General features: G+C 39.7%; 1 protein-coding gene across 2 annotated transcripts in view; it reads right to left on the reverse strand.

Annotated features, from left to right (window-relative positions):
* DMGDH (dimethylglycine dehydrogenase) overlaps positions 1 to 25,706 on the reverse strand; it is a 64,301-nt gene that overhangs the window by 23,126 nt on the left and 15,469 nt on the right. For both annotated transcript variants that reach the window (XM_059060659.2, XM_067031198.1), the window contains exons 6-14: positions 23,977 to 24,225; positions 21,915 to 22,113; positions 15,462 to 15,631; positions 14,842 to 14,995; positions 12,659 to 12,824; positions 12,065 to 12,195; positions 10,572 to 10,789; positions 9,014 to 9,171; positions 6,370 to 6,429 (exon numbers count right to left, since the gene is read on the reverse strand). In XM_059060659.2, coding sequence (XP_058916642.1) covers positions 6,370 to 6,429; positions 9,014 to 9,171; positions 10,572 to 10,789; positions 12,065 to 12,195; positions 12,659 to 12,824; positions 14,842 to 14,995; positions 15,462 to 15,631; positions 21,915 to 22,113; positions 23,977 to 24,225 — 1,505 coding nt within the window. The remainder of the gene's footprint in view (positions 1 to 6,369; positions 6,430 to 9,013; positions 9,172 to 10,571; positions 10,790 to 12,064; positions 12,196 to 12,658; positions 12,825 to 14,841; positions 14,996 to 15,461; positions 15,632 to 21,914; positions 22,114 to 23,976; positions 24,226 to 25,706) is intronic.

Here is a 25,706-nt window from a genome sequence, read left to right on the forward strand (position 1 = left end):
TTTTAGATACAACGTGAAGAGCACGATCCACTAAAGAACAAATTGATAAGAACTTTAAAAATTCAAAAATTAAAAACTTCTGCTCTTTGAAAGTCACTATTAGACAGCTATATGTATACATATGTCCCCTCCAAGTTCCATTTTAAAATTTTATTCCCTTTTGCCCCACTTGTGCACTGAGTTTACATGTTATATTTTTCATCTTTCCTATACATTTCATCTGTTTATAGAGCTACTAATGCAACTATAATTTTAGTTGTTAATAATATTTCTCTTAAATTTCCTGATATCGGCTTGTCTGTTCTTTGATACTTAGTAGGATCATCATTTTATCATGCAGATGACACTCTTTGATCTTCCTTATCTCTAGAATATGAAATATTTTTTTATTTTTGTTTCCTGACTTTGGACTTGTTCTACCTTTTGTATTTGGTATTCTTTTCATGAAGGTATTTGCAATGCTAGCGATAGGGTACACGTTAATTTATTTGTTCTACAGATCTGAGTGTCTAGCTGGTATACTTTAAATGTCAATTTATTGCATGTTAAGCTGTTAAAATAATAACAATAACATAAAAGCAATCTGAAGAATTACTTCAATTCATTCCTAGCCCAGGGTTTCCATAGACTTCCAAATTAGAAAGCAGTCAGCTAAATAGCACATTTAAGCTTTTAGGCTGGAAATAGAGTATTGTTTCATAACAGAAATTGGATATACATGAGGATAATGATTCAATGGTTGTTAGTTTAATGTGCTCTGACAGATGTTTCAAGAATGATAAACTAGATCTCAGACTAGATATTACTTCCTTTTTTTCCTCCTTCTCTTTTTTTCTCCCTTTATCATTCAGCAACAGAAATGGGTAAGAGACTAAGGATTGCTTAATTAAAATAACACAATCGTGTGGCTCATATAGATAATATAGCGAGTGTCTTCCACCACCCTGCAAGGTGGTATTTCATAGAATTTTAGACATGGAAGGGAGCCCTCATTTTACAGACTAGCAATCCCAGATGGAAAATGAAGTAAAATAGCTTTTCCAAGGTCACAGAGCTAGAATTTGGTGACATTTAAAAAAATTCACTCAAAAAAAGAAAAAGATTTGGGACAGAATATACTAACTGGTAGCCAATTGTCTGATCAGGCTGTTTTTCTGCTTTCCTGTTTATGCATAGGACCATAAGCAGGTATGAGGTTAAAATAAGACAGTGGTTCTCAATCTTCATTGCATAATAAAAACAAGAAACCAGACCCTACCCCCAGGGTTGATCCAATTGGTTTGGGCAGGTCAGTGTTCTCAAACTTCAGCGTTTATCAGAATCACGTGGAGGGCCTGTTAAAACAGATTGCCAGCCCCACCCAGAGTTTGATTTTGGGGTTGGAATGGCGCCCAATAACTTGCATTTCTAATAAATCCTGAAGTCACATTGATGGTGCTGGTCTGTGAACCACACTTTGAGAACCACTGGAGGTAAGGCATCAGGTAATTTTTCTTTAAGTTCTTCAAGATGGTAACGTTCAGCCAGTTGAAAATCACTGGCCTAAAAACAATCATTCTCAATCTTTTTTGGAATCACCTGGGGAATTAAAAAAAAAAATACTGCTGCCTGAGTCTCTACCCCAGCTCTTCTTTTTTAATTGATCTGGGATGCAGCCTGAGCCTTGGGATTTTTTAAACAATTGCATGAATAAAGGAATCCTACTCCAGATGATTGTGACATGCAGCCAGGACTGAGAGTCGCTGAAAATTTTTTGCCTCCTCAAATCTTATTACCATTTACCTAAAGTTTCCCCAGAGCTGGGTACTTTCACCACCATCACATACTAGAAATTCCTTTCTAATTGGTTGTCTGTGAACAACGATTTATTTCCACTTCGATGTTTTACTAATACTACTATTTATTGAATATTTGCATGCAGCTGGCCTGGTGTGAGGGTTTTGCCTCTTTACCATCCTTTTGTTTTGCTTTGCTTACTGAATGGTTATGCTTTTTTTGTTGTTTTTTTAGTGGTACGCGGACCTCTCACTGTTGTGGCCTCTCCCGTTGCGGAGCACAGGCTCTGGACGCACAGGCTCAGTGGCCATGGCTCACGGGCCCAGCCACTCCACGGCATGTGGGATCTTCCCAGACCGGGGCACGAACCCGTGTCTCCTGCATCGGCAGGCGGATTCTCAACCACTGCACCACCAGGGAAGCCCGATGCTTTAAATCATCTTTCCTTAAAGAGAGACCCTGTAACTTCTAGAATCAATACCGTCTTCTAAGTTGTGGTTAATATATATCACGTTTGATTCTGTTTCTGCTGGTTAGAAACTCAAGACAGGAAAAGAGAGTGAGAGAGAGAAAGGGTGGGGGGATCTTATAGAAAAAAAAAAAATTCTTCTGCTCTTAACACATTACCTTTAGTATTTGATTCTCTGTGGCTCTTGGCTGGGGTTATCTGGAAATGGATAGATTCAGTAATTCCAAGAGGAAAATTCCAAGAATACTTATGACTGCAAGCTAAGGCAGCTGATTTTCCTTTGGCTTTTAATTAATGCATTTCTTTCATTTCCAACTAAAAAAAAAAAAGCCACTAATTTTTTCCCCCAAAAGTAACTTCCTCTGGAACAAATTATAATACTATTAAGCACAATGATATGACTTTTTTCAGGTAAAGGGGTTTTAGCTGAGAAGACTTAAAAGGAAATATTTAGTTATTTTTACCTGTTTCACAGTTGTGCTTAACGCTTTCCGTCAGGACCCTATGCTCACTCTTTACAAGACAGTACTGATACGTGCTACTACACAACCCTCCTCATGCATAACAGTATTTTCAGAATTAAGGTTAAGAATGCATCCTACAGCTTTAGTTTCCAAAGTTCCATTTGTTCCAAGCTTCATGAGATCTGAGAGCCGTCAGAAGCTGTATCTTTAACTTTTAGACCTGTGGCTTAGCGAGGTGTTTAATAAATGATACTTAGGTAATGTTGACTAGACGAATGAATGTAGACACACATCCATATTTGCTTCACATAAGCCCACACCATAGGGAGACCAAGGCTCAAACAACTCTAAGAGTTAAGGAAGGCAAAGGCCATCTTTACGATCTGAGATGTCTCCAATACTCCAGTTTTCTTTTCCCTACTTTTGTACCACTTTTGATAAGAACACAGTTCAGCCTAATGAGGTCAGATGATCCATCTCCTCACCCACCCACTTCCCTTCTTAAAATGACCAAAGCAGCTATTCTGATCCTACCACAAAACACAAAATTTCTTATAACAAAAACATAACTGTGGGAGGTATTCATCGATAAAATGTAGCCATGCAGAGTCTATGATGCATGTTGCCAGAATATTTGGGGGCAGTTTTTCAAGGCCGATAAGCCCATTATGGGAAAGGACCTGGCTGGGGAAAGTGGTGGATGAGAGAGCACTGCAGTGAGGTCAGAGTTCAACCTGGGCCCACAGGACAGCACCTAGGTCACTTCTCCGTGCTTCAGTTTCCTCATCCTCAAATGAAGAGGTGGTGCTGAGTGATCTCCAGTGGTCCTCCTAACTCTGAAACAGCCTGTATCTCTATATTTCTCTTCATATTATGGCTTACACAATCACTGTGGAAACACTTAAGGGCTGAGCAGGGAAGTCTACATATTTACTTTGAAGGATAAGAAAAGAATTGATTTTAAACTATTGTAAAATGTCAGGATTTAGGGTTTTGTTTTGTTCTGATTGGTATTCAATACAAATATCCCCCTGTATTTGCTGCTTCAGTTTTCATTTAACATCAATTTTCCAAAGCAATATGGACTTGCATTATATTATTCTTTAAAATGTTGTATGAAGCCAGGTTGGGTAACATTTTTGTTTTGAGGCACAGGACTTGAATTACCAAGTGACACAGTTCAGTTTATAATATAAATAAGTTTTCCAGGAACCTGTTTTACATTAGAGACTGCTACAAAACTAAGATTAAATTGTTGTGAGACCACCAAATAGGCTTGAAACAAAGTTGATCCAACCTATTCACCTGTCTTGGAAATTAGCAAGCATCGCTACAGTTAGCTTGATACCCACTAACGACCTGAGTCGTGGTAATTAAAAATAACTGGCTTGCTTAGGTCCAGGTCTTTGTGCTACGTGGACCTTCACCCAATGAAAGCATTAGAAATTAACTTTATGACACCAAAATGAGAACCAACAATATAGAAAACATAAAAATATACCATAAATCAAAATAATTATCTATTAAATTACTTAGTTTTGAGCTGAGCTTTGGTTACTGAAATAATTTAAAGGAACTAATAAATATGCAATCCACACTACACCTGCTTATAATCCTAAAGAGAGTTTTAAAAATCCATTTTTAACATGAAGAGATTGTTTGTGCCTTATTCCCAAACAATAATACCCAAACACTGAAGCAAAAAAGTCATTTATCTATTTACCTATTGGTGACCAACAACAGAACTTTAGTGCTTTCAGGAGTCAGGTCATTTTCACCCTTATTTTACAAAGCTAAACTAAGACTTCTGTTGTCAGAAGGAGCAATCTGCTGCTAGGGTCTCTGCCCAAACTTCAAGCACCTGCTTTCTCTGGTCTGCAGGCAGATGGTACATCATAAAAATAAAAGTCATGTGGAAAATGCACAGAAAGATATTCCCTTTAAAACCCTTTAGGAGGTTCTTTTTTCCTAAAATCGAGTGCTATAAATATACATGTTTATGTTAATACCTCAGCTTAGAATTTGGGAACTGATTCAGGGGCATTAAAAAAGTTTCCTGGGCTTCCCTGGTGGCGCAGTGGTTGAGAGTCCGTCTGCCGACGCAGGGGACGCGGGTTCATGCCCCGGTCCGGGAAGATCCCACATGCCGCGGAGCAGCTGGGCCCGTGAGCCATGGCCGCTGAGCCTGCGCGTCCGGGAGCCTGTGCTCCGCAAAAAAAAAAAAAAAAAAAAAAAAAGGAAAAAAAGTTTCCTTAGCCTGATTCATATTCATGTGTTCACATATTTCCATAGAATGGGGAAACAGCCTTTACTTTAGCTGATTAGCACCTAAGGCAGGCCAGAACAGGAATTTTGGAATTCTAACAAATATCCTGAGCGAAAGCAGCTGCATCCCTTATCCTTCAATCTTACTGCTAACTGTACCTCCATTAAGTTCTCTTATAGTAATTAAAACACCGCCTAATAGGTGTCTGAATCAGCTCAGGCTGCTATAACAAAATAGCACAGATGGAGTAGCTGAAACAACAGTTTACTTCTCACAGTTTTGGAGGCTGGTGAGTCCAAGATCAAGGTGCTGGCCAATTTGGTTTCCCCATGAACCTCCTCTTCCTGGCTGGCAGACAGCACCTTCTCACTATGTCCTCAGATAGTAGAGAGAGAGCAACCTCTGATCTCTCTTCTTCTCATAAGAACACTGATCCCAACATGGAGGTCCCAACTCATGATCTCATCTGAACTAATTTCCTCCCAAAGGCCCCGCCTCCAAATAGCATCACATGGGGCTTAGGGCTTCAGCGCATGAATTTTGGAGGGACACAAACATTCAGACCATAACAATGGAATAACCTCATTTATATTTGTGGGATTTGTATAGATGAGCTAGGCTGTAATAAATTGGCCTCATAATAAGCTTTTCCACAATAATTATGTAGGGTGGTGTTTCTCAAACTTTAGGTGCGTCGGAATCCCCTGAAGCTTGTTAAACACAGATCTCTTGGCCCGACCCCCAGGGATTCTGATTTGGTAGGTCTGTGCAGGGACCTGAGGATTTGCATTTGTAACAGGTCCCAGGTGATGCTGATGCTGTTTGAGAACCACTGATGCAGGGGTTCCCTTTGGAATGTTAATATCAGTTATGATTCTTTGGGCCTGTATTGGCTTCTCAGTAATACCTGTTTTATGCTGAACATATTTGAAAGGTGTCAGTTTGCTTATATGCAGATGTTGCAGTTACATACAAAGATGCTCAATAAACAGATGGATAGATCTGCTGGGGTGAGGCTGCTTCATGCTGTGAGCACCCAGGGAGAGTCAATTAATGCAGTATGTCTCATTAGCTAATTGTGACTTCACAAGTCACCAAGATTTACAAGAGTGTCTGCTGACATCTTATCCTTACTGATTTTTAATCTTAGAATTTAGATCTAGCCTTTAAAGTTGCTGGATTCTGCTATCTTACATCTCCAAGCACGTTGCAATTGTTTGAACTAATATCAAATTTTGACAAATTTTAATATGAAGCATTTGAGCAATGCTTACTATATATGTTCAACTCATTTGTCCTATACTCATACTTGGCTAAATTTTAAAGCTTGGCTCTGTCATGAAACAGCATAATTTTAAGATTTACTTCAAGTACACTTTGGAATGTAAACATACCTTATTTAGCTTTACAAAATATCCCAGCCCAGCTTCCAAGGGATTTGTATCACAGTTCATCTAAAAGGGAAAACACACATTTTAAATCTTAGATGAGTGCAAATTGTTTTAATAACATCACTTTCATATATACTTTTTAGGGAAGAGAACACTTTTTCACTATGAATATAGATTCTGAAAAAGGAAAATTGTGGACTGGCCTCAAAGTAAGTTTTTTAAATCTAAAATTCAAATGTAGCCTTTCAGCAAATACTGTTATTTCAATAGCAAATTAGAAACTAAAATTCACAGTTTGTTTCCAAGGCTCTCTTTGTATAATAAACATCGGAGGGATACCGCAACAATATGTCTTCCCAGAAACAAGATTTTCAGAAGCTTTTATCTAATAATTTTACATAAATAGGTTTTGAAAAGGTATTAAGTAATTTACTTATCTTACAATCATCCAGAAATCGGGATAAGTAGAGGAAAAAGCAGGTGATAGGAAAATGGCTTCTACAGAGTTCAGGAGAGGGAAAAGGAAAAAATAGAGATTGAATCTCAATCTTTTCAAATTGGTTGAGTTATTACAATATAGTTCAAGGGGAACTAAAGCCACTATTTGGGACTAGACCTGATTTTTGTTTGCTTGTTTATTTTGTTGTCGTTGGTCTCTTTTGCTCCAGGAGAACTGGTCTAAACCTCATAAAAAGTAGCCAAACTTAAAAAAAAAGACAACACAGCCCTCGTATGAACTGGATGAGTAATATAAACTTGTTTTACATAACATAAAATTTCGGCCTCATATTTCCTAATCCATTTGAGCACCTCTAAAATTATTTTTTACCTGCTCAAAGTTTCAGAATTCCAGGAAAAAAATGAAAACAAAGCCCAGATGCTTGATTGATGTATTAACACTAGAGGGCGTGCTGGCACTGCTGGGAAATCGGAGGGACCGGGGATGGAGAAAACCATTTCAGAGGAGGGTTCCCTGGGAAAAGGCAGGGAGGCGAAGAAACGCCTGACCGCAAAGGCTGCTTCATCCCTTGTGGAGTGTGGAGGCAGAGCCGTCCTCTACTTTTCTTCGTGCAGCAGCCTCCGCTAAGAACCCCACCCACACCCGGCTTGTAGGCTGAGAGTCCTTGTAACACAGCACCTCTCCTGCAAAACAATGACTTGCCCCAGGGCCCTTGTTCTTTCAGGGGCTCCAGGAGGCTTCCCTCTCCACCTCAAAGCCCACTTGCTTCTGCCCCTGGTCTAGCTGTCCAAGGGACCCTGCCTGCACTTTCAAACCCACTCTGCCCTCAAATTTATTGTTATATCCTAGGCATTTTGTAGACTATCTAATCTCCACAATAACTCTGGAAGAGAAAGATTGGCCCTATCTTATAGAGAAGTAAACAAACTCTAGAGGGTTAAGGCCACACAGTTAGTATGTGGTGGAGGATACATCTGAACCCAAGAGACCCTACCCTGAAGTAAGTACATCTTTTACCACTGTCCCTTATCTCACCTCCCAGGCCTAAAACCTTAACGTCTTCCAAGGAAACAACTAGCAAATCTGAAAAAATTAAGGGGTCTAAAAATAGCCTGCCATATTGGAGATAAAACAGAGAACAGAGCCACTTTTGTGTAATCTGGACCAAGTTATTTACTATTTCTTAGTGTGATTGTTTTTTTGAACACGGATTGTGTGTAGAACTGCCAAGCCCTTGCCCAAGAATCACTAATAACACCTCCTTCAGGGAGAGTTGAGAAGGTAGTTGAGATCATGCCTATGAAAATGGTGTGTAGGGCTTCCCTGGTGGCACAGTGGTTGAGAATCCGCCTGCCGATGCAGGGGACACGGGTTCCTGCCCTGGTCCGGGAAGATCCCACATGCCGCGGAGCGGCTGGGCCCGTGAGCCATGGCCGCTGAGCCTGCGCGTCCGGAGCCTGTGCTCCGCAACGAGAGAGGCCACAACAGTGAGAGGCCCGCGTACCACAAAAAAAAAAAAAAGAAAAGAAAAGAAAAGAAAATGGTGTGTAACTACACAAATAGGAACCCTGAGTTCCCATTATTAATGGTGGGAGTGGGCTGGACCAACACATCCCAGACCACCACCCCCCGCCCCTCAGAAAGACCCCTTTGGTTGCTACTTCCAAAGAAGTAGCAAGAAAGATAAGAAAGAACTGAGGATGGGCAATGTGACAGAGGAGAAGGAAGAATTTGAAAGGTAGTCCTCAAGTCCCGTGGGGTAGGCAGGCTCCCTTGGGATAGCCAAAGCTCCACACACAGTCAGAGACAGATGTCCAGGGCCCTCTGCTAAGCAGGAGGAATTAGGGCAGAATAAACATTATGTCATAATTCCACTGAATTTGCAACTGGGAAATTGAGGAGAAAAACCTCTTTCCCTAATTAAATAAAACTTCGGGGAATTCCCAGGTGGTCCAATGGTTAGGGCTCTGTGCTTCCACTGCAGGGGGCATGGGTTTGATCCCTGGTCTGGGGAACTGAGATCTCGCATGCTGCACAGCATGGCCAAAACAAAAAAAAATTTTTTTTCTTATAATACATACTTTCTCTTACAGCCAGAGCCAATGTTAATGCAGTTAAAACTAACCCTTATATAAAAATCAGATACAATACACGTAAAATTTTAATAAAGATGCTAGCATTTCAAACCTCTGACCCCCAGGCTCTGAAAGCTTTCTCCAGTCTTAAGGCATTCATGGCATAGGTTCCAAAATTGTCAATTCCCTCTTTCTGGCCTGCATTCATGATAACGTCATAAAGTGCCGCAGAATCTTCTCGTCTGTGGTACAGCTCCCAACCCAGCTCACCTGAAATACACCCACAAGTGCCCACCAGAGTAAGAATGATGATCATTGAGTCTAATGTGCATCAGCTAAAATATATCAATAAATGGAGAGATTCCATTTATGCAATATAGACATTGTTGAGTTTTAAAAGACCACTTCAGAAAAAGGTTGCAACCAAACCCCACTGCAAAGGAGCCTGCCATATCACAGATGCTTTTGTGCCCAATCCTGTCCCCAACACAGAGGGTAGCATCTAGGACATCTCATGACACAGAAAGACTGTGATGCAGGAGTTACTCTTGCCCCTTGACCTCAGCTTCATAATGTTAAGTGAGGAATTAGCGTGGCAGAGTTTATCAAGAAAAGGGGTTCAAGGTTTAGACACCTCAACCCCCAATTCCTTGGCCCCAAATCACAAGGCTTAAAGATAAAGGCAACTGATGACAATTATTCAAATAGTCTTCACTGTGGGATAGCCATAGTCTCTAATGCCCCCCACTCCCCCCTTCTTGCCCATTTGGTCATTTCATTCACCATTAGAGCTGTGGGCAAAAAACCAAAGAAAATGACACCCAACCCAAAGAGTCTGCTTATTTTTTATTCTGCTTATGTTTTATTCTGGTCACCATTTTGCCAAGGTTGGGCAGAGGAAGGATGGTGAAAAGGGACAGTGGAAGCCCAGGGAAGAGCTATGGCCTTTATACTGTGTGTTCGCCTCATTCCTCATGTCAAGGGCTGATGGTGAGGTGCTTCTCCAGGACAAACACCAGAACGTGAGCAACACGTAATTGAGTGAATGTCTGGGCACCCAGTACGCCTTCTGTGAAGGGACAGGGAATCTAGAGGGAGTTAGAAGTGAGCCCAGAGCACCAATGGGGAGCATTCATTCATCCCTGTTTCCAAATATCTCCTATGTGCAATGTTAGCTGCATAGCAAGTCTTCCCTAATGCACTTAGAATCAGAAAGAAAGATAATCAGTGGTAATGCTCTAAGAGCGTTGCCTGATACATTCGCGATGTTCTCTATGGGAGAATCTATCAACGGGAGACCATTTTGAATGTTCCCAAACAGAATCAGCTGGCCTGAATATTCTGTCAACCCTTCCAACTATTCCAACAACCATCTTCTTCCCACTTTCTTACCTACCTTCCCAAATGGTAGGCAGCTAGCTATGAGCCTGGAACAACAATTGGAAATCTGTGGAAGGACTCCCTCAGACTAGGAGTGAATAAACAGAATTGTCAGAAGAGTCAGGCAGGAGAAATCTTTCTCCAAAGTTAAAATGACCAAAGTGAATGTGTGTGTGTGTGTGTGTGTGTGTGTGTGTGTGTGTGCTGTGTGTATGTGCATGCGTGCACACATTTCTGGTAACTGCTTTTAAATTTTAGAGCCTTATTCTAGGTTGTTTTCCAATTCTTACCAGTATAAGATATCCTGATAGCAGTGACAGGAATGTTGGAAACCTTTAAAGACTTGGTCTGAAGAAACTTGAAAACATCATCACTAAGATCTTCAGGGGTCAGTTTCTGAAGGACCTTTCTTGCATGTGGCCCTGCGACGCCAAGGACTCCAAGCTCATCGGTTATGTTTTTAATTTCAACATCATATCCACCTTTGACAGCCTCTTCTTCAATCCATCTGCATTTGAGAGTCATAAACATCGTGTTAAATCTTGCTTGAATAATGCATGTTGGTAACAGATTATTTCTCGGAAGAAATGCTCTGTGTCTAGAATTGCCAAAAAGTCCCTAGAATGTCATTTCATATAATCACCGAATTTTTAAAGTTGAGGGAACTGAGTCCCAGCGATGTTAAATGATCCTCTTTAAACTACCCACTTAAATGTGTGGGCAATTTTTCACAGTACAAAAGGACCCTTCTGTTTAAACAAGCTCTGCCACACGATTCTTTTAAATAGTGACAGCCCTATTGCATTTAAACTGATGATTCAATCTTGGGAAAATTTTCTCTAATACCTGTACATAGGAGGCATGCTTGTGCTGCTAAAGGTTAATAATGTGCCTGCCACCAGACACATACTTGCTTTGACAATGACAAGGAAAAGATTAAAACTCTAAAGACTAGTTTCAATTTCTGAGTCTTGATGAGTTATTGGAACCCAGTTATAGGGCTTGTTTATAATTTATTGAGCTGTCCCTGGAGCTACACAAGTCTATCAGAAAATGATCATCTGGATTGACACAAAGCTAAGCTACTAAGATGGCTCCCAATGCACCTTGGATTGGAGATATAATTTGCATCATTTTACAACTAGAGTGAGAATCTATCAGCGTAAGATGTTTATCAAACAACAATATTCCAAATATTTTTGAAATACTGAAGATTAGAGATTTTAGAGTAGACTAAACAGTAGACTAAAGCATCGTGTGAAGGATTGACTTGGCAGGTCAATGATTTAGATGCAGCTTTGTGGCACAAAGCATGAAAAAGGAAGAAGAAAAACCAGGGAGGCAGTTCACTAAAGTGGACCAAACGTGGGCATCAGAATCAACAAGGCTGGCTTGAGCAGGTTACTTTAACCCAAACTTCACTTTCCTCACCTAAAATTGGGAATAATATATACCTTGCAGATATATCTATTAAAAGAATTTATTGAGATAATGTGTAATAATGGTTTTGACATATTGGTGATGCCTAACAAATGGGAGTTAATATTATTAAAACCAGTAAACCCCATGGATGGATTACCTTTGGGAGGGGGATGGTCAGAGGGGCCCTCCAAATAATTTCCCCTAAGAGACATGAAGTTTATTTAAAACAATAAGATTTTAAGAATTAAAGTTGTACTTTCAATTACTGGTAAAAAACCAAAAAACAAACAAAGAAAACCTCAGTTCAAGACTGGGTCAATATATAATCCATGTAAAATTTTCTTACTAGGTGTACACTTACCTAAGATCATGAAGTTCTGATCCAGAGCCAGTTATTAATAGAAACTCCCCAGGAGACTGGTGAGAAACTGTCAGCTCAGCATATACTTGACCTTTTGGTGTTAACATGTGACTTATATTTGTAAAACCCACCTACACAAAAGAATTTTAAATTACCTCAGGATGAAATAAAAATCTTATGTGTCCTTTTAACACCACATAGAAATAAAAATGTGGGTGTCAACAATGAAAAACATCTGAATGCTATCATTTATATCAATTGTGTGAACTATCTGTAAACCTAAACCCATTAATTTTGAATTTTTCAGTTTAAATGACTGTTATAATTACTTGTCATAAAAATTACACTTCAGCCAATCTGGGGGTTCCCATTTACACAACTAAACAAAGTCATAAGGTCCTTAGATGATAATTCATTCAACAAAAATTTAAATTTGAAAATTAGCTAGAATACCCTTAGTTAGTTGAAGGGTTCTGGTGTTCATACAGAAATCATTAGGTGAATTGAAATAAGATATTGGTTTTTTTGAAAACGAGAGGTAGAGAATTAAGTAGGCCAGAATCCTGGACCTTGTACCCCTTTAAGGTTATTTACCTTGGGAATGACATTTGCAAAGAGATGGTCCAACAATCTAATGGAGTCTTGGCCTTTGATGTTAAACTTGCCAAATGGTGACAGGTCAATCACCCCTACTCTTTGCATAACCTGTTTATACTCAGAGCCCACAGGATCAAACCAGTTTGTGCGGCGAAAACTTGGCCTGAAACACAATGTTTGTCACAAAACAAGAGTTATTCATTTTCAAAAAATTACAGAATAAGGATATTTTAATACACCCTATTTGCCTAGAAAATTTCATTTGGGGAAAAAGTGCCAACTGTTCTACAAATCATACATATATATTGGAATCTGATTTTTTAAGTTACTCATCTATCCCTTGACCTATTTCATAGTGAATGAAGTATTAATTAACTAGAAAATAAGATAGGCCATGTGGGTTCTCAGATCTGGAAAAGAGCTTAGAAGTTAACCAATCCTGTAGTTTTCAACCTTGGTTACATATTAGAATCACCGGGGGGGGGAGCATTTTAAAAATACTAATTTGGGGGACATAATTTAACCAGAATATATGAGGGGTAGAGCTATCTTGTCTGTTGTTTCTCAAACATTTATGCAAATACATCACTTGTACTTGTTAAGATGCTGATTCTGATGCAGCAGGTCTGGGGAGGGGCCCTAGATTCTGCACTGTAACAGGCTTCATGCTGGTCCACCTGGAGTAAGCAAGGATCTGGTCCAACATCTTCATTTTTCACAGAAAAGGCACAAAGTGACTTCCAGGGTCTTTGCCATAGTTAATGACAGAGATGGACCTGGAACAAAGGTCTCCTAACTCATTATGCAGTGTCGTTTCTACTTTACAGAGTGGACTATTAATGTGGTATTTTAACTTCAGAGCAGGATGCTAAGTCTGCAAAATGAGTTTTCAGTGGTTTAATTATTAAAATAGTAGAAGAAACAGGCCAGGTCCAAATAGCACAAGGTGAAGAATAGATCTGGCATTTATCTGAGTCATTTAGGAAAAACCAAACCAGTATTTTGCCCCCAGGTAATCTCCACTGGCTGACTACAGAGTCCAAATTGATTAATCAACAACTGGCCCTCTACTATACTTTGGACCTTTTAGATCTGATCTTAAAGTAGACATCAAAACCTGTTTGAATAAGCAAAATGACAGGTTAAAAAAAAAAAAGAGAGAGAGAGAGAATTGGACTTCCTGGTGGTGCAGTGGTTAAGAACCCACCTGCCAATGCAGGGGATACGGGTTCTGATCCCTGGTCTGGGAAGATCCCACATGCCGCAGAGCAACTAAGCCCATGTGCCACAACTACTGAGCCTGAACTCTAGAGCTCGCATGCCACAACTACTGAAGCCCGCGTGTGTAGAGCCGGTGCTCCGCAACAAGAGAAGCCACCGCAATGAGAAGCCCACGTGCCGCAAAGGAGAGTAGCCCCCGCTCGCCGCAACCAGAGAAAGCCCGCGTGCAGCAATGAAGACCCAACACAGCTGAGAAAGAAAAAGGAGAACTTAACGTGAAAAGAAAACTTTGTTTTCTCTTGGTTTATGGATTCTCATGAGAAAAAATATATAATCACTATTAATCCCAAGTACAACAATGGTATGCAATCCAAGTATAATGGCAACAACTTTAGAGGAATTCAGAAAATTGTTTTAGTGATGTGCTTTACGTTTTAGCTCAAACTAAAATAGTAAGTAAATGACCTTTTCTCCTAATTTATTAGCAGTGCATATAATTTGCATGATTCAATGCACACACACTAGAAAGCAGTTGCTTTGAGCTATTGCTTGACAAATAGAAAATCCATATTTCCATACTGTTTCCATACTATGTGACTTGGCCAGGCATCCTAAACCAGGACACACCTTTAGGAGCCAAATGAAGCCATGTGGGGATTTGGAGAGGGTGGGGAAGGTTCTCTGAGCAACTGGAAAATGCCGAGCAGAGGCTTCACCTGGGATGATTGTAGGTTTTGCGAGGCCACATGGGTCCTAGATGTGGGCCAATGTCATGTGGGATAAACTAAGACCTACACTGCACAAAAAGTGATTTTCGTGGGAAAAGGCTCAATGCTCTTTGGAATGGGGTGGAGTGATGCAGTGGGAGGAGGACACGGCACTTCTCTGGGGTCCCTCCATTCCACCCCCAAATTTCATTCTGCGGTGAGAATGACAGGCAGGTTAAGTCACTCACTTACCTGTACCCAGTGTCCTGGCCTGGTTGATAGAACCAGTGTGGCTGCTCCCAGCCTGCATGGAACCCCATGGAACACTTGGACTCCAGGGTTTCATAAAGCCCACTGACTCGCTGAGTTGGCCTCCCGGCAAACCGTTCTTCTTTAGGGTAACCAACTGAAAGAGGAAAATTGGTGCTCTGAATAGCATAGAACCAAAACTATAAAATATTTTGAAGGGATTCAGAAAATGGAAAACACAGCACTTAAAGTCTAGAAGCATATATATATATAAATATAATATATATAATATATGTATATATTATATGTATAATATATATGTATGTATAATATATATACATATATATGCATTAAATTTATGTTTTAAAAAAACCCAAAGCTGTCATTTATATTGATCATCAAAGGGTAAAATAAAAATAGATTTAAAAGTTAAAATCACTTATGCATTCTTCACATTAAAGATATATATTCATATAGATACCTTTTTGTATCTTAGAAGCACATGCTTTTTAGACTCCCTAACCATTCCCCCACGATACACAGAATAAAAAGCTTCTAAAGTCAGAAGTGATGTAAGTCAATTCTGAACACACTTCATAGACAACAGTAAATTTGCACTTTACCAATATTGTTGAATCCATATGACTCTCTTGCTTTGGCCTCGGTGTACTGAGTTGTTGTCCACTTGCCATAGCGATTGGGATCCAATTCTATCAGATCAAAAGGAGGTTCTCCATGCAGGATCCAGTCACTGAGGTATTTCCCTACCCCACCAGCATGGATTATGCCGTACCTTTCAAATACAGAAATAAATACCCTGTTACTAACACATATTGTTCTCCAACAATGAAACATGTCCATATATTTAACAAGGCCTCAAAGCTACAGTGTTCTGTGCTATTGCTATTCAGAACACACAATCAACATAATCTTTATGCTATCATATTTTTTCCTCAAAAAAAAATGTTTAGGCATCCAAATTAAATGTGCCTGACTTGATAGCTAGTTTCTTTCCACAGTTTCAAGAGCTGTATATCTGCAAAATAGTCTACGACTCTTAGCTAGTAAGGATGCTTTAGGAAAATGGAGGAGAGGAAGCATACAGGCAGATGTGGTTGGTACCTTATCAGCCCTCTTGAGCTATGATTATCCTCACTAATAGGAACTTTGCAGGAGAAATAAGTACACTGTAGAGTGGCACACCCATCTCTTCTCAGACTCAGTTTAGTTCAGGTTCCCATAGCGATGACCTCTGCACAAGGATCTTGGGCCATTATCGTAGAAGCATTCAGACAAAGAGGCATTCACCCAAGGACTTGTGGGAAAGAGGAGGAAGAAACAATGGCTCCTGTATTTTGCAATTTGGGTCACTCGGTGGGGAGGGTTGGCTTGTTTTCTATTTCCACATGAGGATGCTTTAAAACCAAGAACATGACTGTGGCAAATAATTTGACACCAGATGGAGGGATCACAGTTTAACGTGGCCCATGGGCAGTCCTACCCATTCATTCTTGTGGACAAAGGAAAGTCTTGATGAAGGACTTTACTGTGGGTTCGTCTGTGGTTTAAGTCAAGAGAAGCTTCTGGGCTTCCCTGGTGGCGCAGTGGTTGAGAATCCGCCTGCCGATGCAGGGGACACGGATTCGTGCCCTGGTCCGGGAAGATTCCACATGCCGCGGAGCAACTAAGCCCGTGAGCCATGGCCGCTAGGCCTGCGCGTCCGGAGCCTGTGCTCCGCTAAAAAAGAGAAGCTTCTGAGGAATTGGATGAGCAGGGAGTCACCGGTAGAGGACCAGGAAAAGGAGCTACACGAGCAGACCTCAAAATGCAAGAAATTCCAGTACCCTAGATGACAGCTACTTAGCCAGCATCGCAGCTTCTAAGAGCATGGGAGGACCTTAGCAAAGACTGGAAATGTTAACTAACTTTTTCTACAAGATACCAGTTTTTCTACTTTATAAAAATGAATGCTTATATTTGTTATAAGGATATTTCTCAAGCAGAATAAAAAGACAGCAATTTATACTTCTCTGGATAGTTTTCAAAAGAGACATGGCTCCTCCAAATCACCCACAAACAATCTCATTAAGTTTCAAGAAAGAAAAAAAAATTAAATACATGCTCAAAATAATTGTGAAATATATGCTTAAAATGTTTATTCACTTAAACAGTCCCAATGTATGATATACAACACTTGCCATTTTTGAGAGCTAGAGATACTGTTTATAAGACTTGAAACTATTTAAAGTTCTTCTGATATTCACTGAGTACTTACCATTTACCAAGCATTGTTTCCTTCTAACATGTACCAGCTGATTTATTCTTTAGCAACTCTATTTTACCAATGAGAAAACCAGCCTGCACTCTGGGGTTAAATAAGGTCACACAGCAATAAAGTGCAGATTCAGGATACAAACTCAGTCTTCTGCCCCCAGTATACACTCCCTGTTATTGGACTTTACTTCTTCAATGGTTCTCAATCTTTCTTCAGCCAAGACACACATAACAGAATTTACATCCTTGCAGACTCCTTGGGCATAGGTAGGGTTGCGCTTTGGTTTCCTGTGGTCTCCCTGCTACACCATCGTGTTCTTTCCAATAAATGGGGCTGAGTGCTGTTATTTGAGGATAATACTGAATCAAATCTATTTTTAAAAAGTAAATTTCTACAAACTTCACCTCTATAACCATTATTAAATTATATGTAAAATCCCATACAACTGAATGCTATGAAACATCTATTGAGAGCCCCTGGTATAGTGGTTAAAAGTGTAAAAGCATAGAGTAAGAGAGATCTGGGTAGGATTTTTGTTCTGCCACTACCAGCTGTGTGACCTTGGGCAAGCTGTGTAACCACCCTGAGCTTTAGTCTCCACATGTGCACACTTTATGGTGCTGGTGGAGAATTAATTGACATGGCATTTAAAACCACATAGTTGGCAAACAGTACATGGTGGCTATGGGTCCTTGTGTAACCAACAACAGAGTATACCTCTGCCCAATGGATAAGATTTTCATAAGGAAGTAACATGTGAAGTGGAAGTGAAAGGGAACTTGAAGAGGAAAGAAGAGTGAAGCTCTTCTTCTAGGTCTAGCATTAATCTGTAGAACCTACTTCTTCTACATGGGCCAGCTGCTATGCTCTTTGAGTGTTTGTGTATGCTTTTTTATGATAACTGTGAAACTGTCTCTCCTCTCTTTAAATTTGCTGTTTATAATCTGTTCTAAGCCAGGATAACTAGATTCAATTCAATCCAACTCATTAAACATTTGGGGAGCACTGTGTTAGTCACCTAGAAGCAGAAGAACTTATTCGATTTGGTATAAAAGTAAAACAGCTTTGACTGAGGGTATTCTGTGAGTAAGGAAAATGAGCACTGGCATATATGTAGACAGTTTGCAAATACCTATTCTCTCGACTGGTTGGACTAGAATAACAGACAATGCTGAAATGCTGATCCTTGGGCCCCTCTCCAGACTACTGAGTCAGAATCAATAGGAGGGGTGTCTGGGAATCTGTTTGCTTGTTGGTTTTCCAATTCCACACACCTTTCATGGATTCTAGTGATAACTAATAAGAATTTCACAGATAAGATGCAAAGGAGGATGAAACACGTGTAAGTGACTAAACACAAAGTTGAGATTCTGCTTTTTAACAAGCCCTTGTGCTCAGCCAGATATGGAAATCATTGGCCTTCAGAACCATGGGATGGATCAGTGATATAAATTGGGAGGGGTAGCCGATGTGATGATTCCACCATGTTACATAAGAAATACCTCAGCAATCCCAACTTTTAAATAACAAGAAGGCCTTTTGGGGTCAGACCAAATTGGTCAGAGAGAGTGTGGCACTTTGCCCTGACCTGTTATCTTCCCCATTCACCTCGCGACATCTACAACCTGGGAAAATTACCCAGAGCAATCAAAGCAGGAGTCCAACATCAGCCCCATACAAGTAGATACAATTTCTAGGTGATAAATAACTAGTGTTCTAAAGAAAGCAAATTCCTAATGTCCTTAGTGACAGGTGTTCTATTAAAATATGAATATCATGAGGCCAGGAATACTGTCTGCTCTTGTTCACAGATAAAGAGCAATGATCTGCAAATATGTGTTGACTAAATCAATAATTCAGTGATTAAGCTAATTGCAGCATCAAAAAGAATAAAATGTTTAGGAATAAATTTAGTAAAAGAAGTACAAAACTTATACTCTGATAACTACAAATCATTATTGAGAAATATTTTAATTAAAAGTCCTAAACAAATGGAAAGACATCTTTTGTTCATGAATCGGAAGACTCAATATTAAAATGACAATACTCCCCAAGTTGATCTACAGATTCAATGCAATCCCTACCAAAATCCTAGGTGGCTTCTTTGAAAAAATTGACAAGCTGGTCCTAAATTTTACACAAAAATTTAAGATGCCCAGAATAGCCAAAACAATACTGAAAAAGAACAAAGTTGGAGGATTCACACTTCCCAGTTTCAGAACTTATTGCAAAGATACAGTAATCAAGACAGCATGGTACTGGCATAAGGATAGACGTATAGATCAATGGAATAAAGTTGAGAGTCCAGGAATAAATCCATACATATATGATGAATTGATTTTGACAAGGATGATGTGGTACAATAAAATAAATAAATATTTGATCTTTGTCTCCAGTTCCTGGCACAGAGCTCCTAAAACCTTTGGAATTTATATTATTTTGTATGCTAACAGATAGCTCCATGGGAACTAGATAACTTCAGAATAGGGGCTGGTCACCATAAGTTCAAGCACCAATGGTCAATGATTTAATCAACTGTGCCTGTGTAATGAAACTTTCACAAAAACTCCTAAACAACAGTGTTCAAAGAGCCTTTGGGTTGGTGAACCCACTGATGTACTAGGAAGATTGTGCACCAGAGAGGGCATGGAAGCTCTGCACCAGACCCCTCCCTCCCATACCTTGCGCTATACATCCTTTCCATTTGGATGTTCCTGAGTTGTATTCTAAGTTCTGTGATCATTCTACTGAATTATCAAACCTGAGGAGGGGGTTGCAGGAACCTCCAAATGTGTAGCCATTCAGTCAGAATTACAGGTGATCCCTGGAAGTGAGGACATCTGAAATTGGCATCTGAAGTGAGGACAGTTTTATGGGACTGAGTCCTTAACTAGTGGGGTCTGCACTAACTCTGGGAGTTAGCAGCAGAATTGAATTGAATTGTTGGATAGTCCGCTGGTGTCAGAGAATTGGAGAATTAAATGTCAGAAGTGGTGTCAGAAAAAAGACATCATAGATGCCAACACATTTCAATGAGTAAAGAATAGTCTTTCAACAATTGGTGCTGGGAAAACTGGCTATCCTCAAATGAATCAAGCTGGGCACTTACCTCATAGCACATACAAAAATTAACTCAGAATTGATTAAAGACCTAAACGTAAGAGTTAAAACTAGGGACTTCCCTGGTGGTCCAGTGGTTAAGACTTCGCCTTCCAATGCAGGGGGTGTGGGTTCAATCCCTGGTCGGGGAGCTAAGATCCCACATGCCTCAAGGCCAAAAATCCAAAACATAAAACTGAAACAATATTGTAACAAATTCAATAAAGACTTTAAAAAAAATGATCCACATGAAAAAATATATATTTAAAAGCAAAGAGTTAAAACTATAAAACTTTCAGAAGAAAACACAGGTATAAATCTTCATTAACTTGGATTAAACAATGGTTCCTTACATATGATATCAAAACTACATTCAAAAGAAGAAAAAAATTCACAGTCTGGACTTCATCAAAAATTAAAAACTTTTGTTTCAATGGCTATGATCAAGAAAATGAAAAACCCACAGAATGGGAAAAAATCGCAAATCATGTATGGGATAAGGGCCTTGTGTCTAGAATATATAAAGAACTCCTACAACTTAACAATAAAAAGACAAATAATCCAATTTCTTCAATGGGCAAAGTATACAAATAGACTTTTCTGCAAAGAAGATATATATAAGTGATGTACAAGAGAAACACTCCCACATGAACATGCCTACCTATGGACTCTAGAGGGGATTTCCTAAGCCCTCAGTTACATTACACCTTCCAGCTTCCTATCTTCATCTGGTTTTCTCCCTCTGGATGTCCCAAAGACCTAAACTTAACATTGTCAAAAATGGAACTCATTATTTTTCCAATTATTTCTTCCTTTGGCCCCAGCGTCCAACCAGGAGTCAAGTAAGAAAGGTTGCCATCATTTGCTATTTTTCTCTCTCCCTTAAGACCTAATGCAATCAATCACCAAATCTAAATAATTTTGTTTCCTATCTCTCAGTGCCCACTGCTGCTTCCTTAGTTCAGACCCCAGCCTCTCTACTGTATTGGAAGAAGAGCACCCCAACCAGCCTTGTGCCTCTGATGAGACTTAATGCCTTGTTCTCAGTTGTAGCCCAGTGCCCAGAACTAGACCTGGTACAAAGCTGGCCAATCATCTAATATCAGTTGAATAAATGGCCAAATAAAATGGGGAAGAAAAGTAAAATATTAGAAACTCTGATATGATAGTAAGGTAGGCTTGATGTTAATATTCACCAAATTAATGGGACAAATATTAGAGATGAAACATCAAATGGGTAATGGAACCATAAATAGTAAGCAAACAGAGAAATCATAAAGAAACAAAAATCATGTTGAACAAACATGAATTATGGTGAAAACTGAATCAGACACATTACACATTTGATATTTTGATTTATCTTTGTCACATTGTGTTATGAAAACATTCTTGTAAAAGTGGGGCAAATTGACCTATCTGAACATTCACAACATGAAAGGAAACATAAATAATGGAAATGGCAGGAAATATGCAAAGAGAAAATACCAGGAAATCACTGCCCTTCTGTGTACAAATCTTTTAAACCTATACAAGTCAAAGTTTTAAGACTAAAATTTTTTATTCCTCACATTTCACTGGTCATAAAAGGGAGAAGACTCTCTGCCTCTCTCCCATTTTCCATTCTTGGCCTGAGATAATGGGATAAGACTTCTCTAAACTACATAACTCTATAATAAATGTTGAATTACACAGAGATACTCACCCAAAGCCTATAGCCACCCAGTAGTTTCTGACCCCCTGATGGGGCCCTACCATAGGCAGAATGTCAGGAGAATAGGTGATAGGACCATTGACGATATTGATGATGTCAGCCTTCTTCAAGACTGGAACCATTTCCATGGCAGCCTCAACGTGTTCCATGATTCGGTCTAGATCAGACTCAAAGAGCTCCTTTCCAAAACCTGAAGAGAAATGCCATTGTGGTCAGGATACCACAGCTGCCCTGACGTGTGCTCAAAAGTGATTTAAATCTCTGAATCAGCTTACATTTAAAGATGGCCCGTTAGGAAGGTATTGTACTTTCTTTTTTAAGTCTAAACTTGATATTTACTATCAACAGATGAGTACTGTTATATTAGTACACTATATTACTGAGAAGAATAATGTTATTTCCTGAAACAATAAATCATGAAAGTTAACCTTTTTAATAGAAAATTTTAATGTATGCATATTAGCAGTTTCCAGCATTTAGGCCGATCACAATTTTAAAAAACACACAATAATAATTTGGTTTGTCAAGAGAGGTCTTTTATCCTTCAATTAACCATAGAAGTCTGCTTCATCCTCTCAGGTGAGGGCAAATGGGAGTTTGCAAAGTCATGTCAGGACAGTGGGGATAAATGAAAAACCACTTTTAGCATCTAGGATGATGAATTCTAGGCACCTTTTAACTCTTAGCGGGGAAGGAATGGCATGGAGGCTTCATTCCTCTAGCCCTCTTCTATACACATCCGAGGGCTGGAACTCTGAGAAAAAAGTCAGGGTCTGGAGCACAGGCATCTTCTCAGTCATAAAAGGCACTGGGATTGAAGGCAGGGCTACAGATGAGCTGCTAAAAGAATATCGCCACCAATACCAGGGATGCTCCCGGACAGCAGCCAGCCAGCTCCCTCTTGTCCCTCCTGTGGACTGCATGTCAGGTCAGGGAGGCCTGCAGATCACTAGGGTTAGACCAGGGCATGTAGACACCCAGGGCCAGCCCAAAATCTGGCTCTTCTTCCAACTGGATTTATTTAAATATTTGTTCAATAAATATTATTAAATATTTGTTCAAATATTAATTTGGAGGAGAGATTGCCAGCATGGGGGAAGAACAGAGAAGGAGACTCCCAGGTGGTAGATCAGCCCTCCCTCTGGGATCAGGAGCTATTCCCCTCAGGCCCAAATGTGCAGAGCCCACCCAGCAAAACCGAAGCCCTCAGGTGGCTGGCCCAACTTCTGTGGAAGGTGGTTTATCATTTGCAGTAATGTGGGCTCAGATGTTCTTTGAAGAGTAGGAGGGAGGGATTCATTCCCTAGCCCAAGTAGCTTATCAAAGTATAATTCTAGAAAGCACAGTTACCTCCATGTCTTTATATTCCCTATAATATTTGTGTGCCAATGACATTTTAGCTCCTTTTATAGATTAAAACCTGAGATACCTCCTTAGGTGAACCAACCCTTCATCTGGCTCTGCAGAAATGTTTCATGAAAAACAAAAACAGGTCCTTCTCTCCCTTACAGAACTTGAAAGAGAAACTATAGTACCTCCTGAGTTGGCACTGAGGCCTAAGACTCTTCCACATCCATTTATGCAGCACAGGAGGGCTTCACTTCGCAGTACCAAATTACCAACTCTGCTATAGACTTTGAGGCTTTCATTCTTAACAGGATGGATGTCCTATCTCTGCTACCTGTTGTGTTTCCAACTGTCAAAGAACAAGAGCAGCTATATCCAAATCTAGAAACTAGACCAAGTATGCAGGGGAGTGAGGAGAAAAGGGGAGTGCAGGAGGTTGGTGTGGGCAGGTAAAAATTACCTGGGGCCTTCCAAAGCAGCGGGGAGCACCTTTTTCAGCTTCTCCACCATCAATTCTCTTTCCTTATCCCCTGCTGTGATTGTTCAAAGGGATATGAGAACAGAATTTACCTCGAATCCCTCACTTCCCATGTACCAGGTATCTGATAGTCTAGTATTATGGTGTCATCTTATTCTACAGCCAGCCCAGAGTTACAAGGAAGATAAAATAGATGTGTCTGCACACACTTCTATTTGCTGAACCCACCTGGAGGAACTCCACTGGTGACCCATGAGTCCTGAACTTTCATTTTCTCTTGACTTTCATATGGACCAAACAAAAGTCCATCCCTTTCCTGTCGGAGGTAATAAGATCCTTCCAGGTCACGGAGCACCGGGAGTTCTCGCTTTAAAGCTTTCACTTCAGGGATGGTTGATGTGACAACATACTGATGCTGAACTGGAATGAGAGGGTGTTCTAGTCCAATCATCTTACCTACTTCACGAGCCCAAAACCCTGAAATAAAAAAATCATTTAAAAATGTCACTACATATAAAAACATACCACAGACAACACTGATACAGCAATTTCAATTAAAATAAAATATTTAGAATACTTCAGTGCTCATGGCAAAGTCTAAAGAATGTCCTAACAATGCAAATGAACTTATCTACAAAACAGAAACAGATTCACAGGCATAAAAAACAGACTTGTGGTTGCCAAGGGAGGGGTAGGGGAGGGATGGACTGGGAGTTTGGGATTAGCAGATGCAAACTATTATATAGAGAACGGATAAACAACAAGGTCTTACTGTATAGCACAGGGAACTATATTCAATATCCTGTGATAAACCATAATGGAAAAGAATATGGAAAAGAATGTATAATATATATCTGAATCACTTTGCTATACAGCAGAAATTAGCACAACATTGTAAAACAACTATACTTCACTAAATTTAAAAAAAAAGAATGTCCATAAAAACTTGACATTTTTTGCCATTGCAAAATTAAACCGGAGAAGAGAAGACAATATTTTACACTACCACAGAGTTTTGAAGAATCTAAGGGAACTCCATTCCTGAAAAACAATTTTGCCCATAAGCAAAGGTGTGCAAAAAAGAAAATTATTTGAAGGAAAAAAAATAAACAACCCAAATGTATAGAATGTTGATAAGAAAGACAGTAATAGACTGGTCTTACTTGTAGAGCAGGGAAGGTCAGGCAATGGAAGAGCCCCCGGGTAGATGTGATCAACATAATAATCATGCATAATAAAGCCCTACTAGTTAGTCCTCTATCCCCCAGACCCTCCTCTCCCCAAATTGTTGAAGCCTAAAATTCCACAAACGCAGAATTGTTCTGTTAACTTAACATTTGAAAATGTATACACTTTGGGAGAGATAACCTTTTAAGTTTTTTGTTCTTTTAAAAGTTTAGTTTGAATATGTTTGGAAGATCCTTTCTTGGAAAGGCAAGAAGGCACCTGGTGTCCAGAGCAGGGGGGAGGAGGTGCCACAGCAAAGAGGAGAGGGCTCATAGATAAGTGGGAATTCCCACAACCTGTGTTTTTCCCTTCAGTGTGCAAGGGGACTGTCTTCTTGGGGGAAATGAATATTATTTTTTTTCCTTTGCAAAAGATGGAACCAGATAATTTGTGACTGAAAGACCCTTGATTCTCCCCCTAGGTGACTCTTCAGGCTACAGATGTGGAGCTAAAGTCCAGAACAATAAAGAGACACACCCAAGGTCACACTGGGAGACCCTGAAATGGTCACATCTTACTGGTTTTTCTTGCTACAGAAAGACTATTTTAAAAATCCAAGACTCCTTCACTTGTATAAAGGTATTTGAGAATCTAAAATGATAAAAATGATTAGTTGGCAGGGATGCAGGGTCACCTGACCCATCAACGAATTATTGGGGGGAAGGGGAGTTCTATTTGCTTGTTTGTTTGTTTCATAATAATTTTGAATAATCATTCAAATGATTAGGGAA

Source organism: Kogia breviceps, chromosome 4, assembly GCF_026419965.1.
Source record: "Kogia breviceps isolate mKogBre1 chromosome 4, mKogBre1 haplotype 1, whole genome shotgun sequence".
NCBI lineage: Eukaryota > Metazoa > Chordata > Mammalia > Artiodactyla > Physeteridae > Kogia > Kogia breviceps.